At 35.2% G+C, this 21866-nt stretch overlaps 1 protein-coding gene across 1 annotated transcript in view; it reads right to left on the bottom strand.

Annotated features, from left to right (window-relative positions):
* The window catches only part of LOC121418963 (leucine-rich repeat-containing protein 57-like), a 39467-nt gene extending 18206 nt beyond the window's left edge, over positions 1 to 21261 (bottom strand). Inside the window, exons 1-3 of the mRNA XM_041613206.1 lie at positions 21110 to 21261; positions 10666 to 10801; positions 3791 to 4059 (exon numbers count right to left, since the gene is read on the bottom strand). Of these exons, the coding sequence (XP_041469140.1) occupies positions 3791 to 4059; positions 10666 to 10801; positions 21110 to 21190 (486 nt within the window). The 5' untranslated portion in view covers positions 21191 to 21261. The remainder of the gene's footprint in view (positions 1 to 3790; positions 4060 to 10665; positions 10802 to 21109) is intronic.
* Between the last annotated feature and the right edge of the window lie 605 nt (positions 21262 to 21866).

The raw sequence follows: 21866 nt of genomic DNA, 5'->3' as shown, positions 1-21866 counted from the left end.
GGTTGATGAGGAATCCTGGTTACTATTATAGACTCTGATGACTATAACAAGTTTGATTGAATTTACACACAAAGCGTGTCTGTGTCTTATCCATTTCCGTTCCATGATGATGGAGTGAGCTGGACTCTGTTCTGAACTTTGGCTGTAGACCCATTGGACAGACCATCAGGTACAGGTAGATGAAAATTGTTAAAGGTGGAAAGCACCCATCCTTCGAGGTCAACTGATGTACAAGTTATGCATGTTTTAATGCTGAGCAGGTCTTGGCTTGTAGCTCAGCCTGTTATAGAACTTACTCCTATTCTATGCAATGCAAAATTAACCTAAAGATTATTCTAATTACTAAAGATTTGCTACAGTAAGCATGGGCTACAGTGGCGGATCCAGAGGGGGGCGCCCCGGGCGCGCGCCCCCCTATTTTCGCCGGATTTTTTTTTTTTTTTTTTTTTTGATGGTTATATTTACTGGATTGGTACAATGTAGTCAATTTCAAGGGCTAGATCTAGTCAAAACTATATTTTAACTTACGCTCATGGCCTTTGTGTTCGCACAAATGCACCTCTGTCATACTGTATTGCAATATGTAAATTCCGGAATTCCAGGGCGCGCAAGTCGATTGGTTGGAAAGTTGCACCACTTGTAATCGGGAGTTGCAGTGCAGTGACCAGTGTGAAGATGTTGGATTGGATATCATTTTTTCCCGAAATTTTGTGTTTTTTGTAACATGCGTTTGTCCGTCTTTATGGCAAATACATGTAAATTGTAAGTAACAGATCGCGAGAGAAAGTGTCAACGATGCGAATGATGTCTATCCCCGAGATTATTCTTCACTCAAAGATGAAGCCCTGTATCGGGCGCCACGTGCGCAGCATTATCATTCTGCCTTGGTCATGTACGTTTTCACTGAAATGTATAGGTCAGACATATTTGTATTTAATGTAAACTAACTTTTACACTTTCTGGTAGATTCAGAGGCATATTATCCAGGGCGCCCCAACCATAGGCGGATCCAGGGGGGGGCCCGAGGGGCCCGGGCCCCCCCTATTGGCGGAGCAAAAAAAAAGAAAAAAAAAGGGGAAAAGGAAGGAAAAATGAAAAAAGGAAAAGAGGGGAGAAAAGAAGGAAGGCAAGCATAAGAGGAGGAAGATGAGTGAATAAAATAAGATAAGGGGAATTAAGACTTGGAAATTATTATTTTTTTTAATCTTTCATGTCGGGATATAAAATTTTCGCTCGCGCTTTGCGCTCGCATTGCCTTTTAGGTGATATCTTGCTCAATATGGACCTTAAAATATCAAATTCTGAAGTCAATATACAAAACATATTTCAGCTGGGAAATTGAACTTTCATTATTTTGTTTTATTCACAAATTGATTTTTTAAAAGTGTAAAAAATTCTGTTTTATGGTCTGAATATTAACAATTTCTGCTTGCGCTGCGCGCTCGCAAAATTTGATTTGTCAGGTACCTATTATTTTCCTGTATTCCATGAAGTTCTCAAAGTATCCCTATTTAGGTCAGATTGTCAAAACGTATCAGCTAGCGCTGCACGCTTGCATTTTGATTAGTGAGTTATGTATATCTCAATATTAATTCTAAAACAAACTACTTAAAATCACAATTTAATGACAATTAATCATAAATTTCTGCTCGCGATTTGCGCTCGCATTGATAGATTTTAAACTCGTGCATCTTATGCATAATTACAAAAGTGCTTAAATGTCCAATTTTCAGGCCATAATATTAATAGATTTTGCGCTCTCATGCTTAGGAAGAGAAATAGGAAGATAGTCATCATTTTCTTATGATGACATAATGTCCTTATAGAACATCCCGGTCCTATGTCAAAACTCAAAGTAACAATAATTGAAAATATTAGCTCTGTTTTAACTGTGATCCTTCTTCACCTCACAATTTTTCCACAAAGTGCTTGCAATACAGAGCTTAAAGTGACCCCTTTTCAGATCTGAATATTATATATTTTTAGCTCGCGCTTTGAGCTCGCTTTATTGATTTTCATGGTAAAAAAAAGGTATTTAGAATACCCAAATTCTAGGTCGATATCTCAAACACACGTTTATTCAGATACGCACCTTGTTCTCCATTTAAATAATTATCCAGTTTCAGATAACAATATAAAAAATTGTCTGCTCGCGCTTTGTGCTCGCATTATTAATGTATGAAAATTTCCAATAGCTTAACCTTTTCATGATTTACAAAACATGAATAGAGTGTCCAGAATTTTTCCGCTCGCGCTTTGCGCTCGCATCAATAATGTTCAGTTTTTGTCTCATCCTTTCCACGATTACAAAAAGTGCTTGAAATTTCTATTATTCAGGTAGAAATGTCAAAAATTTCAGCTCGCGCTTCGCGCTCGCAATATTTGAATGTTGAAATATGTAACGTCTTCATGGCTAAGTTCAAGCAGTCCATAACAAATACGTTTTCGATCAGCTCAAAACGTATATAAAAATTTTCCGCTCGCGCTCTGCGCTCGCATTATTAATGTAAGGAAGATCCCCACTTCCTCATCCTTTTCATGATTTACAAAACTTGAATAGAGTGTCTCGTTCAGTAGGTCTAAATCACGAAATTTTTTGCTCACGCTTCGCGCTCGCACTAATCGTTTAGTTATATACCTATTCTGTTAAGTTACAAAAAGTGCTTAGAATTTCCATTCCTTAGGTAAAAATGTCAAAAAATTTCAGCTCGCGCTTCGCGCTCGCATTATTTGATTTTTAAAAATATATGTAACGTCTTCATGGCTAACTGCAAGCAAGTCCTTAACAGTACCTTTTCCATCAGTTCATTTTTGCTCGCGCTTCACTTTCGTAATAATTATTCACTTGCATACACATCTTTTTTCAGGATTGCCGAAAATGTTCAAAACTTTTAGAAAAAAGTAAATACGATTCCCCCAAAAAAAATAGCTCGCGCTTCGCGCTCGCATTATATAAATAATGATTATGGTATTATATATTTATGTTTATTCATAAGAATAAAGCTAAGAAGTGACTAATATGACTACCCCTTTAAAGATACCAAAAATCCCGGCAAATATCATATTCGAGTGGCCGATCGGGGAAAATATGGCTGAAAAAAAATTCCGGGCCCCCCTATTGGCGAAGGCTGGATCCGCCCCTGCCCCCAACTAAGTTTCGCCGAAGCAATCATTCCAACGAATTATCAAGGAGCAAAATTGTATATTCTCAATCACCAGTCGACCCCACTCCGCGTTTGCTGTGTATAGGCAGCTATATGTCAGCGTAAGGAGCGAAGATTTTATGTGACGGGGGGGGGGGGTGGGGGGGAGAATAAAAATACTTTCGTGCAAGCAAGTGAAGAGCCTTTGCCAAATGTATGTTTTGAATGACCGCTTATACGGTGTGTGACTGGAAACCAGCTCCTAAATGAGTCAGTATGTGTCTTTTAGTCATGAAGTTACAGTGATTTAAGTGTGCATTTTTCTTCTAAAGGTGCTCTCAAAATACGACTTTTGGACATGATTTTTTTAAAAAGTCCTTGCCGTGGGAGGGGGGTATCCCCCCTCCCACACCCTCGCCGCTGGCGCCCCCCCTATTTCAAAATCCTGGATCCGCCCCTGGGCTATATAAGCATTGGATAGAAGAGCTTAGACTTATGAAACTTATCACTTCTCATTTTTAATGCATAGATATCATGATACCTGATAAATTACTTTATGCTCTGATTTGGGGTTTAGGACAACTGATGCTGCCATCAAAATGTTTTATAGGATCACTGAAATTAACATGAAAGATTTGGTTAATTACCTGATTTTGGTTAAGATTGATTTCTATGGCTTGGATGGTCTGGCAGCCATCGGGTATCTGAGTTATCAGGTTCTTTGATAGATCCAGTACATCGAGATGTCTTAGGGCCCCTATGTCTGTAGGGAAGTTCTTGATCTGATTGCCAGATAGGTGAAGAGATTTCAGAGACGACAGTCTAGTAATGGATGATGGGATGCTCGTCAAACGGTTACCAGATAAACAGAGTGTATCAAGCTTCTTCAGCGAGAAGAAATCTTCTGGTAAGATAACTGGAGTTGAGAAAGACAAAGAGCACAACAATCATATTTCATTGAACTGGTGATTAAAAGTTAAAACCATTACAGAAATGAATTTAACATACTGATTTTTAATTCAATTTGGTGAATATCATTTCATAAAAATCAACAAAATATTTGGATACTTCAAGAGATTGGCATTTCCCTGATACACTTCATTTTTGTAGGAAGAAGTCATGCTTTTTAAAAAAATGACATTCATTTCCAAATGACTACATGTAGGAAGTATAGACTTAAGTTTTTCAAATAACTTTAGTCAACAAGCAATCGTGTTGTTGAATTCATGACTGACCTTGCCCAGGTAGAGGAGAGAAATCAAGCTGCAAATGAGATCAACACACACTCTAATGAAGAGTTGACTGATGTGATAATTATTATAAGATTCAAGCCATGCCTTTTAACTTACCAAATATGATTATTAATACAGATTAACTCAATTTTGTACATTACATTTTATGAAAACAAATCCATCTACAGTTTGATGGAAAAAATAAAGAAGACAAAATACAAATTTTCACATATGTTAAAAATAATATGTGAATTTACGGTCTAAAAGAGTTCATAATTTAAAGGACAAGTCCACCCAGAATAATGTGGATTTGAATCAATATAGAAAACTCCATCAGACATAACACTGAAAATTTCCTCAAAATCGGTTGTAAAATTAGAAAGTTATGATTATTTTTCACAAAATAGTATGCAGAAATCAGTGACATGCAAATGAGAGTCGATGATTTCCCTCACTCACTATTAATATTTTTTTAATAGTTTGAATTATACAATATTTCAATTTTTACAAATATGACAAGGACCAACTTGACTGAACCATAAAATGTTATTAAAACAATGGTAACTTCAGATATTCAGGGAGGAATAAAACTTTTCATCACATGACGATGAGGGGAAAATTAGAATACTGTATTTCATATAATAAAAAACCAAAGAAATATGGGTGACATCATCAGTCCCCCATTTGCATACAAACAAAGATGTGCATTAACTGTTATGTGAAATTAAGCAAAATTTAATATTCTTATTTTACATCAGATTTTTATGAAATTTTCACCAATTTGGATTGTTGTATGTTGAATTTTTCTCTTTTTATTCAAATCATTTTTTTTTGTTGGAGTGGACTTGTGCTTAAATATTACACTGCGATATACAGTATGTTTATATATGATCCATATACAGTAGTTGCTTTATAAGTAACATAATAAAACTTAGATACTCATCACTCACACATTACATCTTCGAGGTTGAACAAAGTTCATTTTCATGTATTCAAGGTATCAAATGCGCATCTAAATTAAGTTTTTTTTTTGCTCCTTCATATTGAAGGAAACACAACCATAAAATATCTGATGTCTAAAATATTTATCCATAATTGAAATGAATATTAGCTCATATTATCAAATTAAAAAAAAGTTCAAGCTTGTTAAGGAAAATTCAAAATCAAGCTTGTAATCATGATCTAAAAAATAATTCATATTTTTTTCTTGGATAACTTTATAAAGCAGCAAAAGTATATTTGTTCAATAGACAACAGGCATAAATTTTTACTTGTTTATTGATTACATGTTTAATATTTCTTTTGATCTGATCCATGAAAATGTTAAGTCTATCATGTGTGTCTTTCCAGAAATCTCTACATAGGCCTTCAGTAATCAAGCCTCCAGGGACACCTTTTCTGAGCCAAAACTTGTCTGATATGAGGGTTATCATAAGGTACTGACTTACTATGATATTTCCCTCCCACTTTGCACAGATCAAATTATCAAACATTTCTTAGGAGTGATCTTGACCTTTGACCCATGACCTAATATGAGTAGGAAGGTCATGGCTCAAATTGCTAAACCTGTCAATCAAACACTCAAAACAGGGTCAGAGTTCACAAAATCAAAACAATTGTGGATAAAAATCAAATACTAAATTGTACTCATGGTTCTCTTATCTATGTATCTGTCTCTATTTCAACACTTGAATTTAGTTAGATGTCAAATTACTTTGGAGACTGGCACCATATATGCGCTTTGGCCAAGACTGTTTGATACACAAGGAGTCAAAGCAAAGCAAATTTAAAGGTACATTATTATGCCAGTGCAAGTAGCACATTCCTTCATAAATTGCTGGAATTAATTCTCTTTGTAACATGGCATCAAAGTTGATAAATTTTTGTTTGTTAGCATTCTGACTTTACAAGTTCTACGTACTTTTGTCATTTTTTGAAAAGGTCCTTACTCATGGTCAGTTTTAATTAAAAAGGAAAATTCATATTTAGAAAACCATGAACATAAGGATACGACGAGTACACGTATTATATCATGACACAAGTACCGTACAATTATTCAATTATTTCAAGTACTGAACAATTATAATAAATTCTTTTTTTCACTTTGAATGGATGCAAGAAAAATAACAAAAATGATATTACAGACAATTGTGTCAATAATATAAAAAGACGTTAGATATTAGACAATGTCGACAATTTAGTACAAATATCTGATATCCAATCTAATCTAATCAACAAATGAAGAAGATTGTTCACAGTATATTGCTGGCAAAGCAGACATTAGTCATATATTTTGACTTTACAGTGGAATGTTCTTTCTAAATCTTGAATTTCTAACACCTCTGCCTAAACGAAACGTAATAGGTGGATGGGATATAATTCATCATTCTTTCAACCCAATGTTCTATTATGACTTTACAGTGATATTTTCTTTCTAAATATCGAATTTCTAACACCCCTACTCAAAACATGATAGGTGGATGGGATATAATTCATCATTCTTTCAACCCAGAGTTCAAGGATATAGAGTTTTATTGCAACATCCATCATCTTAAATTGTCATCTTTACATCAAGTTTTGTATACCCATCACTTGGCAGAATCTTGGGTAGTTGTACTTTGCAAGTTCTTTAGTTAGTTCAAGAGATACACGTACAGTACTTGCAGCCCAAGTAATGAATAATCTAGGGTTGAATTAATCACAGATTCCAAAGGGCTGTACATGTAGGATAAAAATGTAAATAATTCTTTTGAAAAATTTTGGACAAAGTTTTGGGGAAAAAAGTGTCAAGACCGAGGTTTTGAGGATATTTACATTATGTGTACATAGGAGATATTTGGGATGAAAATGGGGCAAAATCACACCTTCGCGCATAGGATACTGAATTAACGTGCTCAACTCAAATCTCACTGACCACCAATGTATTAAGTGTATTTGCATTCCAATAACCTAATAGGCCTACATGTACATGCACATAGATTGTATTACTTTGGTACTCTTTCCAATCCTTACTTTTCTGCCATATGGTATATAACAAGAAAAAGAATGCACTGGAGACAAGGAGAATACTACTGTACACAACACAGAGTGAAAAATGTGAATCCTGGTGACCAGGAGGTGGGCACTATACATAGGTGGTACGGGGACATGCCGCTTTGATGACCCCCTTTTTCAGACCAAATTTTCAGTTCTCAAGATACTCTGAAGACAAAGTTTCTGTTCAGTAGCCTCCCCATCCAGTTCACAAGACCCCCGTTACAAACCATCTCAGTTCCCAAGCCCTGCCAAAATTGTGCAGCGAGAGCACTGCGAAGCTAGCTGCATACACGGCTTTACAACTCCCTCCGTACTAAGTAGACGCTAGAGTCCACATAGAGGCCTACATGCATAGCGCCAGCATGCACCGTACCTAAAGTACCGCCATCCCGTTCTGTAGACTGTTTTTCACTCTGCCTGGTATGTATTTAGTTCCCAAGACACCATATTTTACCCTTGTAGTCAGTCCCTTATACCCCATTAGAGGGTTTTGTGAGGCACAACCCCTTAAAAATATAATTTTGAGTGCTCCCCCCCCCCGGTTCGAACCACCTTTAAAACTTATAACACATCATACTTTATCATTGCTTCTAGGGGTTTTTCATGAAGAGTTCAGTTGTGACTTTATTGTAGAGTCACACTTTCATGCTGATGCACGCGCACATGATACATGTACATGTATATGTAACGCGCAATCTAATTTAATAGTAGGGGAAGGCGGGGTACCGGTAAGTTGAGCATAGGGGCAAGTTGAGCCACCAGCCCCAGGCCAATAATGAATGAGTCAGACATTGTGGTGGTGTCATGCATTGATGACCCATTACATAACCCTTGACCCCACCACATTGTTTTCAACTTCGAAACATAAAGTACCTTTTTAGAGCGAAAAATACAAATTTCGGCCAAAAAAGTAAAAGGGTGTGAAATAGATCAGTGCTTTTTACCCACACAAAATATAATAAAGAAATAACAATATTGTTAATCCAGGTATGGATTCTCATTCTTGTCATAGTCTTTTACATGATGGATGCATAAGAAATGTGTGGATGTGAAAATATCGCATTAAGTTTGGACTGGGGTAATTTGTGCCAGCCAACATGGGGCAAGTTGAGCCATGATAATTCTTTTGGTAATGTATAATAAAAAACAAACCTTAAAAAGCCATTGATACGCAGGCAGAACGGAGCAAATTCACATGACAGTTCTTTTACTTTTATACGGGAAGTTAGTATTTATAGAGAATTAGCAAGTGAAAAAGACTTTAAATAAGAAATTGACATTCCGGTTTTTCCCGCATACATTTTGTACATAGTTTTTGTGGCACAACTTACCCCACAGATGGGGCAAGTTGAGCCATTTGACATACAATGTATACATGTAGGCCTAGGCCTATATAGGTGAAAAATATTTCCCAAGAATCAAACTTAAAGGCAAGGTACTTTAATACTTCAATATTATTAGTCATTTCAGTTCTAACATGCAAAATGCAAAAAGAGTCACAACTTACCCCGCCTTCCCCTACATGTACAGTACGGGGTGATGTGTTTAATACTGCACACAACTTTAAATTTATGTGCAACTCTAAGTCCCACTTACCTATTTGTGAAAAATGCCCCCTGGTATTATATTGTTATCACAATGTAATCCAAGGTGATATTATCATCAATATCATGAACAATGTTTTTTAATGATGGTTAATCTACAGAAAATGTATGTATATGAAAAGCATTTATCAACAAAGTCCATTGACATTTTTTACCTTTGACCATAGTGGTATTTAACCTATTTTTATAAATCTTGTTTATTTCTGTTGTTCATAAAATGGGTCTGAATTTACTGATCCTTGAATGTTCAGAGTACAAATTTGACCATAAGCTCAAAGAGGTTTCTGAACTTTAAAGGCAAATAATCAGGAGGAGTTTACTTGCCATGAAGGTATTGAACTCTCCTGTTAAATCTAGTAAATAGAATTTTATTCAAACTAATTCTGCTCATTGCCTGACCGACATGTTTATGTGAATGTGCTTCCTATAAATACCCTTCAATGTGCATTTAGATTTGAAGCAAATTATTGTGCCCTTAAATAGGCTCATGCCAATGAGGCAAGTTCTTTCATTTCATTGAGAGAAGCCGAGGTTCTATTCTTAGGGGTTTTCTTCAAGGAATGTCCCAAGTGATGAGATTGAAATACCTTGGCATTAAGTCTTTAGAGGGTAAACCATGAAGGAGCCAGGATTCCCTAAGTATCCCACACCTAACCATCTCTCACAATTAGATCTAGTTAGCTGGCTCGCTTGCGTGCCATGTGGCCATGCTGTGCAGGGTTGAGTCTGCGTACATCTGTTCTGGTTATCACCTCTCATACATGCAGTAAGACAAGATGTCTTCGCACATTGCCTGGCTTAACCGTAACATACGAGATTCTTAATCTCTCCATAAACAAAAAGCGTAAAAAGTTTGGGAAGTTTCAGACACCCAGCCAGCTCATTCTCCGTGTCATTTCAGAAACATGAGAGGAAGTTTAGATTGAAGTCTCAAACCTCACAAGTTCTTGGCTTAAAACTCACTCTTTCAGATTCTTATAGCTTGCACGTACAGAGGTTGTAGATGGGTCACACTTTAATAGCTCCACATATTTATTTTTGAAAGCATACTATGCAGACAAATAAAATAAATAAGAATACTAATTTTTATAACGAAGTTTAACCATTTTATTTACTTTTATCCTAGCATGTCATTATTGATTACCTCCTTATCCATTCTATGCAGAGCGCTTGGCTATAATAAGGGCAACTTGATATCTTTGCTATGACTTAGCTGTGGTCTGGGTCTTGGGGCCGACTGCAGAAAGAGATGGACAATAAAATCACTCACAAGTCCCAAATTCATTTGCTGGGATTCAAAACCATGATCCTATGTTTGTAAAACAAACTTTAGATCCATTAAACCAAGATGTTTTATGGCTATGTGCTGTGATTTGTTTTCAACAATCAATGTATGGCATGATAGAGGCTATGGTTTGCCCAATACTATTCTTGCTGTGAACATGTCAACCAGGTGCACGCTAATTGAGTTATTCGCACCTCCCATCCAAACAGGCACTACTCATGTCAATGCTCATCACAATCCTCTTCTTAAAAACTTTTCCCGATTGTCTTCGGTGGGGAGGGAAAATATTTGTTTTGAAAATATGCAGACTCTGTAAACACGCATGTCTGCATAACGAGATGAAATATGTGCAAATTTGCGCTCACCGAGTCTATTTGAATTAGCCGTGAAGCTTTTTAAGTGCTGAAATTTCCCGATGGCTGGAGGAAGAGAGGGCAATTTGTTGTCTGAGAGGTCCAATGTTCGTAGATTCGACACTAATCTCAGTAGGTCCCCGGGGAACTAGAAAGATCAAAAAGAAGGACAAGATTAATAGAACTTGCACGCTATCTCAATTATACCTCTATCAACAAATTTGGCACAGTTTCAGGAAGAGCAACAGTGCATCTTTCTTTAAATATGCACACACATCAACTAATAAGATTTCATTTTCTGGGTTATAACTGAGGTATTCAAAATCATTCAGGGCTTAATTTGGCATATTGTCTGTTTATAAGGAAATCATAGACAGGTTTTTTTTAGTCAGATCCTTGAACAAGCAACTGACAAAATAATAACTGACAGTTCTTAACACATTGCAGACTGAGCATGCATGGGGTCTGTTGAAAATGCATGACGTTATTGCATAATTAACTAGTCTCTAACAGACCAACAAGTTAAAAATACAGTCCACCTCTGTTTGCTAAAATATGCAACCTGAGATTGTATCACAAAGCTTTAAATAGTGATTTACCATACATTTGATTTGTACCATAAATGATCAATGTATAGTAATCACATCAACCCTATGAACAATCAAACACTATGTACAAACATCAGTTCCTATCAGTGTAAAAACTTTTTTTTCTCTCATTTATTTCAATAAATCGAGGGTACATGTACTGTAGTCTGTAAACATATTATATTGAAAAAAGAAATTACCATCACTTGAAAAAGTATTTTGACTGCTACATGTAAATCATTTCTGAATTATTGATTAAAAAAATATTCTTCATGAAAATTGGAATTCAACTGTTTATCAGATTTAGTGGCCTCTGTTAGTAATAGTTTTATGTCTCTTATTAGATACTCCTTGAAAACACTTCATTTCAATAAATTCAGATATTTAGAATTTGAAAAGTAATGGTAGTTTTCAAATATTAGGATTATATCCTGACATTTCCATCCCTTTCCCTGCATGAGAAATGGATAAGCACTATATATCATACATGTACATTTAGGCCTAAGCGAAATTACAATTCAATTGTAAAATTTTCCAATAAAAATCAGATTTTAGATCATTCTGATTTGTTTAATCTGACAATGAATTCAAACTTTGAAAACGAATGATACTTGGACAAAGTTTTATTTAAGAAATTGATACACTGTACACGCTTTAAGCCCATGAAGACTTGAACTATTTGATATTCACAAAAATCATGAACTTATGACCCGGCGGTTTACTCATTCAGCCAAAAGGGCTTCACTGCCAATTTAAAAACTGCAATTAGTAGATGCCAATGAGGCAGTAAGCTTCAAACAGAAACGGATGCCAACTAAAAAACTTTTCACAAGGCCTGTTTGAAAATCCCTTCAAATTTCCTGCATGTGTTGATGCATGAAAAGGGCTGTTTCAACCACAAATCCATCCTGGTTATTCATTCTCTAGACATTAGTGACAAGAAAGATCCTTCTCATAGTACTTATTATAGGGTACTTACTAAACATAGCAGCACATTGTACACAAAAGAAAGTAAATGAGTAACCATATTTAGTAATGTAAAAGTAAAGGAACTTCACACCACTTTGTTAGAGACAGCATTTATTTATAACAAATGAAAAATTCTACTTGTACTATGACAGTCTAGGTATTACTTTAGTATTTCTTTTATCTCATTGACCTACAATACCAATTTCTTTTTAAGAGGCAAGACAACTAAACTTAACATGCAATACAAGTTCTTTATTTGTACTGGCATTTGCAACTGTAATACATATTAGTAAAAAAGGAGACAATGGATATTCCACATTTTTTCTTTGAATGATGAACAAAAACAATAGCTTTGATTAGTGAAATAAGAGCCCAACTAAATTGCTAATGGGGTATAACTTAATGAGCCGATACATTTAAACAAAAAATTATTTTTTTATTTGACAAAAAAATGTTCAAGTTTAATAATCAAGGGGAATTTTAGAAAATCTGAGAAGCATAAAGATAAATTTTGAACAAATTCAGACAAGAAATAAGAAAGACACAAAATTGTAAAAGTTGTAATAAATGTACATCTAAATGCACGTTTCAATATGCATGTTAGTACATACAGTATATACATGTATCATTACCACCCATACGAAAAAGAAATAATTTACTTAAAAGGTTAAGTCCACCACAACAAAAAATTGATTTCAATAAAGAGAAAAAAAATCAAACAAGCATATCACTGGATTCACTGCAATTTTTATAAAAATTGGATGTAAAATAAGAAATTCAATTAAGTCATTTAAAATTTTCCTTTAAATTTCTTTACAGTTATGCACATGTACATGTATGACATCCTGGTCGATGTTCAAATAAAGGGACCACTGACATCATCAACTCACTATTTCTTTTGTATTTTATTATATGAAATATTTTCATTTTCTCCCCATTGTAAAATGAAACAAAGTTTTATTCATTCCTGAACATGTTCAATTACAATTGTTGTAACACTTATGGTTCACTCTCATTGTCAAATCTGTACAAAAGAAATTTAAAAAAAGATAAAAATGCATCATTCAAATTTGTGAGTGACATCAGTGTCTCTTCCATTTGCACAGAAATTATCATAAAGTGTTCCATAAAAAATATATAAAATTTTTCTCATTAGAAATTTTCAGTTATGCTTGTTTCTGATCAGCTTTTTCTTGGTGGAATTGACTTTAAAGGGTGGAACACAAATAATAAAGCATATGACAAATGGAAGTTTCCGGACACTTGTCAAATTTACATGTACCAAATTTGGGATTTACAGTCTTGATAGTCTCATTCATTCAAACATAATAAGAATAAGGAAGATAAAAATATATTTCATCTTCCTTATTCATTTTCAAATTACTTTCAAACTTTCACAATTCTTTTTTCTCTATTCATATAGATCTGATTTCATAATGAATTTTTACTTCTTTTTACACAAATCAATTATCATCAATGTTAGATTTCCCTTTAATCGTACAAATATACATGTACGGTATGTGCAAAGATGGAGAAGTCCAATCATGAAATCTAAAGTTTTATTTTAGTGACATTTAGTAACAATTTCACACTTTTCCCCAAGTTCTCCCACAATTAAAAAAAATGACATTGTATCTACATGTACACTATTAGTATTTTCTTTTATTTTACTAAATTTTTAATAGTTTATTGCATATACCATAAATATTCCGTTGGAAAGTATTCCAATCAGCAAACCTAATAGGCCACTGATCAGTTGGAACAATGTGTACAGTAGAGATGGTTTAACATGTCTCTACTCTCTTCTACCACACTTCAGCATATCAGACATGGTAGCTCAGTGGTATAGCACCCGCCTAATGAACAGGAGGTCATGGGATTTGATCCCTAGACGAGTCATACCAAAGGGCTAATCCAGAGTTTCCAGCCTGATAATTATTATATCTAAATCAATTGAGCGAAATTCACAGAGAAAAATGCTAAAAAAATCATCGAAAATCTGATAACAAAGTTATTGAATCTTTAAGTTTAGTAATATTTTATAAAAACAGTTTATATGCACCCCCTCATGATTATGCAATAGGTTTCAAACTTTTTTCATTCTTGGAGGACAAAATTTGAGTAAAATACTAAAGAATAAAATTATATCATTGAGCTTGCCCACTGCATATTCATGAAGAATGAAGATACATGTACACGTAAAAACATGTAGAACTGTTTCACTTTAGTGCAAACCTTTAAATAACTTTGTTATTCCTTGTTCAATTTTAATGACATTTTCAGTGTTTTGTTTTTCTGATATTACCATCATATCTGTTCATATCACTTTATTTTCCACCTGGACCTTCTGTCTTCTTGTCAGGCTCTCGACTTTGGCGGTATAATGGTGATAATAATATATTAAGAAAACAGGGCTACCCTGGGCAAATAAAAGTTCATATATTGTGTATAATCTGTATTGTGGACTACAAGATTAAATGCATCCTTTATTATACACCAGCATTATTGAAATATGCAGACCTAGTTCTAAAGCCTGTCTTTAGCTTTGGTAAAGGGTCGGTAATGTGAACTACAGTTATACTCAACTATCATCAAACAGTATACAAATAGCAAATAGGCATGAGTGCGAAATCTCGTACCATTGCACGAATAAGAATAAGTATAATCAATTCGCTATTTGTGTTGTACAACGCCTTGGAATTTAGCAAAAAATATGAAAAAACAAGAGTTTTTCCCTTTTATAGTAATCTATGAAAAGGGAGCAAAAACATTGAAAGCAAAATCCCAAACACGTACATGACCTTGGGCAGCATTGCGCATTTAGCCAGCAGGCTTCCTGCGCGTAGTGCATCTTTATTTTGACCGAGCGCAATGAATTAAATCGTATTGTGACGTCACCTCTTAAAGCCGTGCAACGGTACATTTTGGATGGTACGTCGTGTGTGCAACGGTACGAATGTTTGACATTCAGTCTCCCATTTGCTCCCGTACAAGGTAAGTACGTAGGCATTGTACAATAATATATTGCAAAAGCGTAGTAGCCATTGAATGCATTTTTTATCCATTGAAATTTAAATGAACTAATAAAGCATTTCTTTTTTTGGCTGTTGGGGTTTAAATCTAAGTCTAGCTCCCTCTCTTGGTCATGTATTTTTATTGAAAATAGCCATTTCAAGCACATACTTTACATATTCAGTACAGTGTAACTGAATATTACAAAGCTACTGAAAAAGATTACTGGTATTGTGAAATTTTCAGCCCATTCCACGCTCGAGAAAATGTTTTATATAAACAAGACAAAAATATGCAGATATGATTTACATGTACCAAATCAAATTAAAATCTGATGTAAAATCAGTAAATTTATTGAATAATACACATTTTTGGTTTATATCCTTTTTAACATCACATCCATTTTAGGGCATATGCATACACAAAATCTTGATCTAGTAATTATGAAATGGAATAGTGATATGCAATTTTGGTAGGATTTACCAAAACTGTAAAAGCTAGTATATTTTTATAGACGATGTATATTTTCTACATTTAGATGTGCTTTCAAAGTAACATGGAAATACAAATGCTGGATCTGTCCCAGGCACAATACTTTTTGTTTATATGCAAAATGTTAAGCTACACATGTATTTGACATGTAACTGAACTGTTCAGTACCTCTCAGTGACAAACTTAAAATAATGGATCTACACTCAGCCAACAGAGGGCAGTATTTCACTTCTGAAATAGGATCTCACCAAATGGTATTCGACATGGATGAATGGATGGATGGACATACGGACAGGACGGATGGATTGCATCATTCATTCATTAATTCATTTATCTATTAATTCATGAACTTATTCATTCATTCATTCATTCATTCATTCAATCAATTTGTTTAATTTTATTTCAGCAGGTTAGCCCCATCAGTAATTGACATACTGTTTTACATGGGGGCCCTGTAGAAATACGTACATTTAAATGGGAATGAAACCTTTGGAACAATTAGACTTGTGTCAAAACATAAAAATCAAAGAATAAGAACAAAGAAACTTTGAGAAAAAATTGACAAATAATGAGAAAGTTATGAGCATTTGAATATTGCGATCACTAATGCTATGGAGATCCTCACATTGGCAATGCAACAAGGATGTGTGATGTCACATGTGAACAACTTTCCCTTTGATGGACTATAAAAACCCTCAATATGTCACTTTTTGCTTTTTCTTATGGTGATAAAAACTCTTTATCCATGGTATATTCGATCTGTATTACATGCCCTCCTATAGAAAGAGCATAAGATCTACTGATAGATGTGATAAAAGAGGCAATTTAAGTGAAATACATGCTAAAGTAATAGGGAGAGTTGTTCACAAGTGACATCACACATCTTTGTTGCATTGCCAATTTGAGGATGTCCATAGCAATAGTGATTGCAAAATTCAAATGTTCATAACTTTCTCATTATTTGTCCAATTATTATCAAACTTTCATTGATCTGTTTCTTTGATTTTTCTGTTTTCACACAAGCTATCTTGTTCCAAAAGTTTCATTCTCCTTTAAACTTGTTAGGAAGATTTGAACAGAGCTACACGTACAGAAGATACTAAGCAAGTTGCAAGCTCTACTAGTAAAACTTATGAAACAAATATTGAAAGAAAATAATTTTATCATAGTACTGACAGAATGTTTTAAAGTAGACACACCAAGATTCAATAGTATTTAATAATGATTATTTTTTTGAATCATTGTAAACTATTACTCATCAGATAAATAACTTTCCTTTTCAAAAATTGAATGAGGCTTGCAGGAATCAGCCCTAAACATGATATATTTTCAGTCCATACATGTATTTCTGCCATGATAGGTCCTCCGTCTTGCTACTATACAATGTAGGAGTGACGTCATACCCCTTATACAGCTGACAGCACATGTATCATGTATCTAGCATTGTCTGTATGACAGGGTGTCCAAACTTCAGACATATAAAGAATATTCATAAGGCTAATTCAATCACAAAATATTTACATTTTATAAAAACAAATTCAAGTAATAGCTACCAAATTGACAGCAAGAATATGAGCTAAAAACTATTGATGAAAAGTAGGGCAAGGGGTTTTGCCTGTATCGCAATCTCAATACTATTCCAAAAAGTTTGATCCAACTTAGCAGATAAAAGTTTTGTGGAGATTTAAACAAAAAGTCAAGCTCAGTAGGTGAAATAATCATATAAAACTGAAAAATGTTATAGAATTTGTCTGCTAGTACCACATTTTACTCACATTTTTTATGATTTCTGCTGGCAAAACATTGATTTCCTGTTGTTTGTTGAGAAGTTCAGATTTTTTTTTGAACTGGCATTAATGGTCACAAATTTGCCATATTGCCAGAAAGTGATTATAATGGCATTGATTATGATAATGATTATGGAGAGAAGTACAGGGGAACTTGGAAGAGGAGAATTAAGAAGAGTAAGTACATGTACCTGTCATCTTTTTGTTTTGTTATGACAAGCCAGGTCAAGGGCTTTTGTTGTCATCCATCCACACACAAAACAAATAGGCTTCTGACCTCGGTCACTTGTTCAGTGCTACCGCCCTGCCTGTGGGGAATCTACAGGTAGGACTATGGTATGCCAATGTTGTACAGAGCACACACTTCTAAAAATCATTAAAATATCACTTTTGTGACCAAAATTACTAATTTTCATACAGTTGCAATTTATTTGACATTAGTAACTTGGGAATAATTTTTGTATTCACCAGAGCGCTCAAAAACTTGAATTTTGGGCATATTTTTGTGTACGCCCTCTATTGGTGGAAAGTAATATGGCAAGAAAATTGTCATTTTTTTATCTCTATTTTTAATTAAGAAAAAAATGATTTAAATAATCAAATTGAAATAAGAGCCAAGTAGTATGAATAATAGGTGTAATGAAAACTGTCAGTGTAAAAAAATCAAGCATTTGCCCCAAAGAAAAAGAGAAAAAAAGCCAAACATTGCCACCCTTATTTTGCCACACATGGAGATTATAACTGAGAACAAGGTCCTTGTTCATTGAATTAGTGCTACTGCCCTGCCTGTGGGAATCTACAGGTAGGATTATGGTATGCCAATGTTGTACAGAGCACACACTTTAAAAAATCATTAAAATATCACTTTTGTGACCAAAATTACTTATTTCCATACAGTTGCAATTTATTTTTCATTAGTAACTTGGGAATAATTATTGTATTCACCAGAGCGCTCAAAAACTTGAATTTTTGGCATATTTGTGTACTCCCTCTATTGGTGGAAAATAATACGGCAAGAAAATTTTCAGTTTTTTATCTCTATTTTAAATTAAGAAAAAAAATGATTTAAAGAATCAAATTTAAATAAGAGCCAAGTTGTATGAATAATAGGTGTAATGGAAACTGTCAGTGTAAAAAAAATCAAGCATTTGCCCCAAAGAAAAAGAGAAAATAAGCCAAACATTGCCACCCTTATTTTGCCACACATGACATGCATGGAGATCTAACCGAGAACTAGACCAAAAGCTTCGGTCTCTGTTATGTTGTTCAGCTGAACTCTGTTGGCTTCACTCACCAAATACAGAGACCGAAGTTCTAGCGCGATCTGTACAGGGGACTCAATGGCCATATGTTTGTGTACTTAAGATCAGATAAAACGGGGAAGTGAATTTGCGCAACAGCCGAGGTAAGTCACTGTTTTTGTTCCTTTTAACTTCATTTTTCTCTGTTTTTTTGGCAATTAATGCCAAGAGGGAATATTACTTTGCATTTTGGTCGCGTTCATTTTAAAAAATTTTATTCATTAAAGACAACAAGTGGAATGCCTCTGGCCATCTCACTTGCATCACGCGGTTCAATATAGCAGCAGTGCTGACTTTGAATACTACTCTAACTCGCACAAGATGTTCAGTGATACATGGTTACTCTTATGTCCACTTTTTATGAACTAGACCAATAAACTTACAGAGATATGATGGTTATTCAACAAAAAACCCCAACATGGCCAAAGTTCATTGACCTTACATGACTTTTGACCTTGATCATGTGACCTGAAACTCGAACAGGATGTTCAGTGATACTTGATTACTCTTATGTACAAGTTTCATGAATCAGATCCATAAACTTTCAAAGTTAGGATGGTAATTCAACAGATACACCCAATTCGGCCAAAGTTCATTGACCTTTGACCTTGGTATGTGACCTGAAACGCGCACAGGATGTTCAGTGATACTTGATTACTCTAATGTCCAAGTTTAATGAACTAGACCAATAAACTTTCAAAGTTATGATGGTAATTCAACAGATACCCCCGATTCGGCCAAAGTTCATTGACCCTTAATGACCTTTGACCTTAATCATGAGACCTGAAACTTGCACAAAATGTTCAGTGATGCTTGATTACTATTATGTCCAAGTTTCATGAATCAGATCCATAAACTTTCAAAGTTATGATGGGAATTCAACAGATATCCCCAATTCGGCCAAAGTTCATTGACCCTAAATGACCTTTGACCTTGGTCATGTGACGTGAAACTCATGCAGGATGTTCAGTGATACTTGATTAACCTTATATCCAAGTTTCATGAACTAGGTCCATATATTTTCTAAGTTATGATGACATTTCAAAAACTTAACCTCGGGTTAAGATTTCGATGTTGATTCCTCCAACATGGTCTAAGTTCATTGACCCTAAATGACCTTTGACCTTGGTCATGTGACATGAAACTCTAATAGGATGTTCAGTAATACTTGATTAACCTTATGGCCAAGTTTTATTAACTAGGTCCATATACTTTCTAAGTTATGACATCATTTCAAAAACTTAACCTCAGGTTAAGATTTGATGTTGACGCCGCCGTCGGAAAAGCGGCGCCTATAGTCTCACTTTGCTTCGCAGGTGAGACAAAAATTGAAGAGCCCCGACGGGGGGATTTTGCATTGCAAGTCCCCTAATGGTGGCTGCACGATAGCGAGCCATCTGTGTACGAGGAGAAATAAAAAAAAATGTTAAAAAACTCCTCGAAACAGACGGCTGCCAGCTGTCTAATCATAACCTTGTTCATTGAATGAGTGACCTGCCTCAGTGAGATAAAATTTGGGGTGGAAATAATTATGCTTTTGTTGGTGTTGTTTCTTTTGCAAAGCAAATCTTTAATATGGGAGATTATCTTCCAAGTTCCATATTGGAGAGTCTCCCATATTTTTTTATTATTGGCTGGGCGCTAATGCAGTTTCGCACCGGCCGGTTACCAGCATACCTCATCATCAATATTTGTTCCCAAATGTCATGACAAGTCTCTCAGTCACATTTCGATGTCAATATATCCACCACTTTTCAAAATATCGTGATCGGGAATGGCTGTATTTCGGCTTCGATCTCAACGTCGTTCGCGACACTTTCACCGTGCACCGTAATGTTGATATGAACTGAAGTTAGCAACCAAATCATGCGAAAATGTGGTGAACAAACTGCCAGCATGCCGCATGCGAATCTATGTTTGCATGATTTGGATGCTAACTTCAGTTCATATCAACATTACGGTGCACGGTGAATCCAAGCGATCCGCGATCGAAGCGATGTCGATCAACGACGTTGAGATCGAAGCCGAAATACAGCCATTCCCGATCACAATATTTTGAAAAGTGGTGGATATATTGACATCGAAATGTGACTGAGAGACTTGTCATGACATTTGTTAACAAGTATTGGTGATTAGGTGTGCTGGTAATCGGCCGGTGCGAAACTGCATTAGCGCCATTGGCCGTGCGCCTCTACTGATGATGGACGACTTACACAGATTTCAAGGCGTGGGACATCTAAATATGAAACCAAATCAAGAATACCAAATTAGGCTAGCTCTATACTAATTAAAATCGAAGTTCTCTTACCTCTGTCAGGCCCATATTACACAGCTGACAGACTCCAGTTTTTTCTGCATTTTGAATATGAGGTTTGATAGAATTTCCCATCTCTAAGCGTTCAAAAGTTGAATAAAAATTAACAGACTCCAATCTCTAATTCCGGCTGTTAAGTTCTGATCAATAGGTGGCGGTATTTAACTTGCTTCAAGGCTTGCTTTATTTCAATTCCTATTTCAATTCGACTTTCATCATCGATTTATCATCATCTTCATCATCATGATCATCATCATACCGAGGTTTTTAACCAGACTGCTAAGAAAGCACAAATGCCTAAATCATCATCATGTGCCATAATCACCATCACCGACACCATCATTGTATTTAAAGATGAGCATTTTCAGTCATCAGGATCATTATCATCAACCATGATCTTAATATGGCATACGGAAATGTGCCCCTGGAAAGGGTTGCTTTTTCGTAAGAAATTTCTGAACATGGGGTATGGTTTTTATGTTAAAAAATCCCTAAACATGGCCCCACTTTTTTAGATACTGGCCTTAAACATGGGTCCATGGCCCCACTTTTTAGATACTGGCCTTAAACATGGGTCCATGACCCCACTTTTTAGATACTGGCCTTAGACATGGGTCCATGGCCCCACTTTTTAGATACTGGCCTTAAACATGGGTCCATGGCCCCACTTTTTAGATACTGGCCTTAGACATGGGTCCATGGCCCCACTTTTTAGATACTGGCCTTGGCATGGGTCCATGGCCCCACTTTT

This window comes from Lytechinus variegatus, chromosome 7 (assembly GCF_018143015.1).
Source record: "Lytechinus variegatus isolate NC3 chromosome 7, Lvar_3.0, whole genome shotgun sequence".
Lineage (NCBI taxonomy): Eukaryota > Metazoa > Echinodermata > Echinoidea > Temnopleuroida > Toxopneustidae > Lytechinus > Lytechinus variegatus.
Note: the sequence above shows the minus strand (reverse complement) of the source record. Positions and strands in the feature narration are given on the sequence as shown.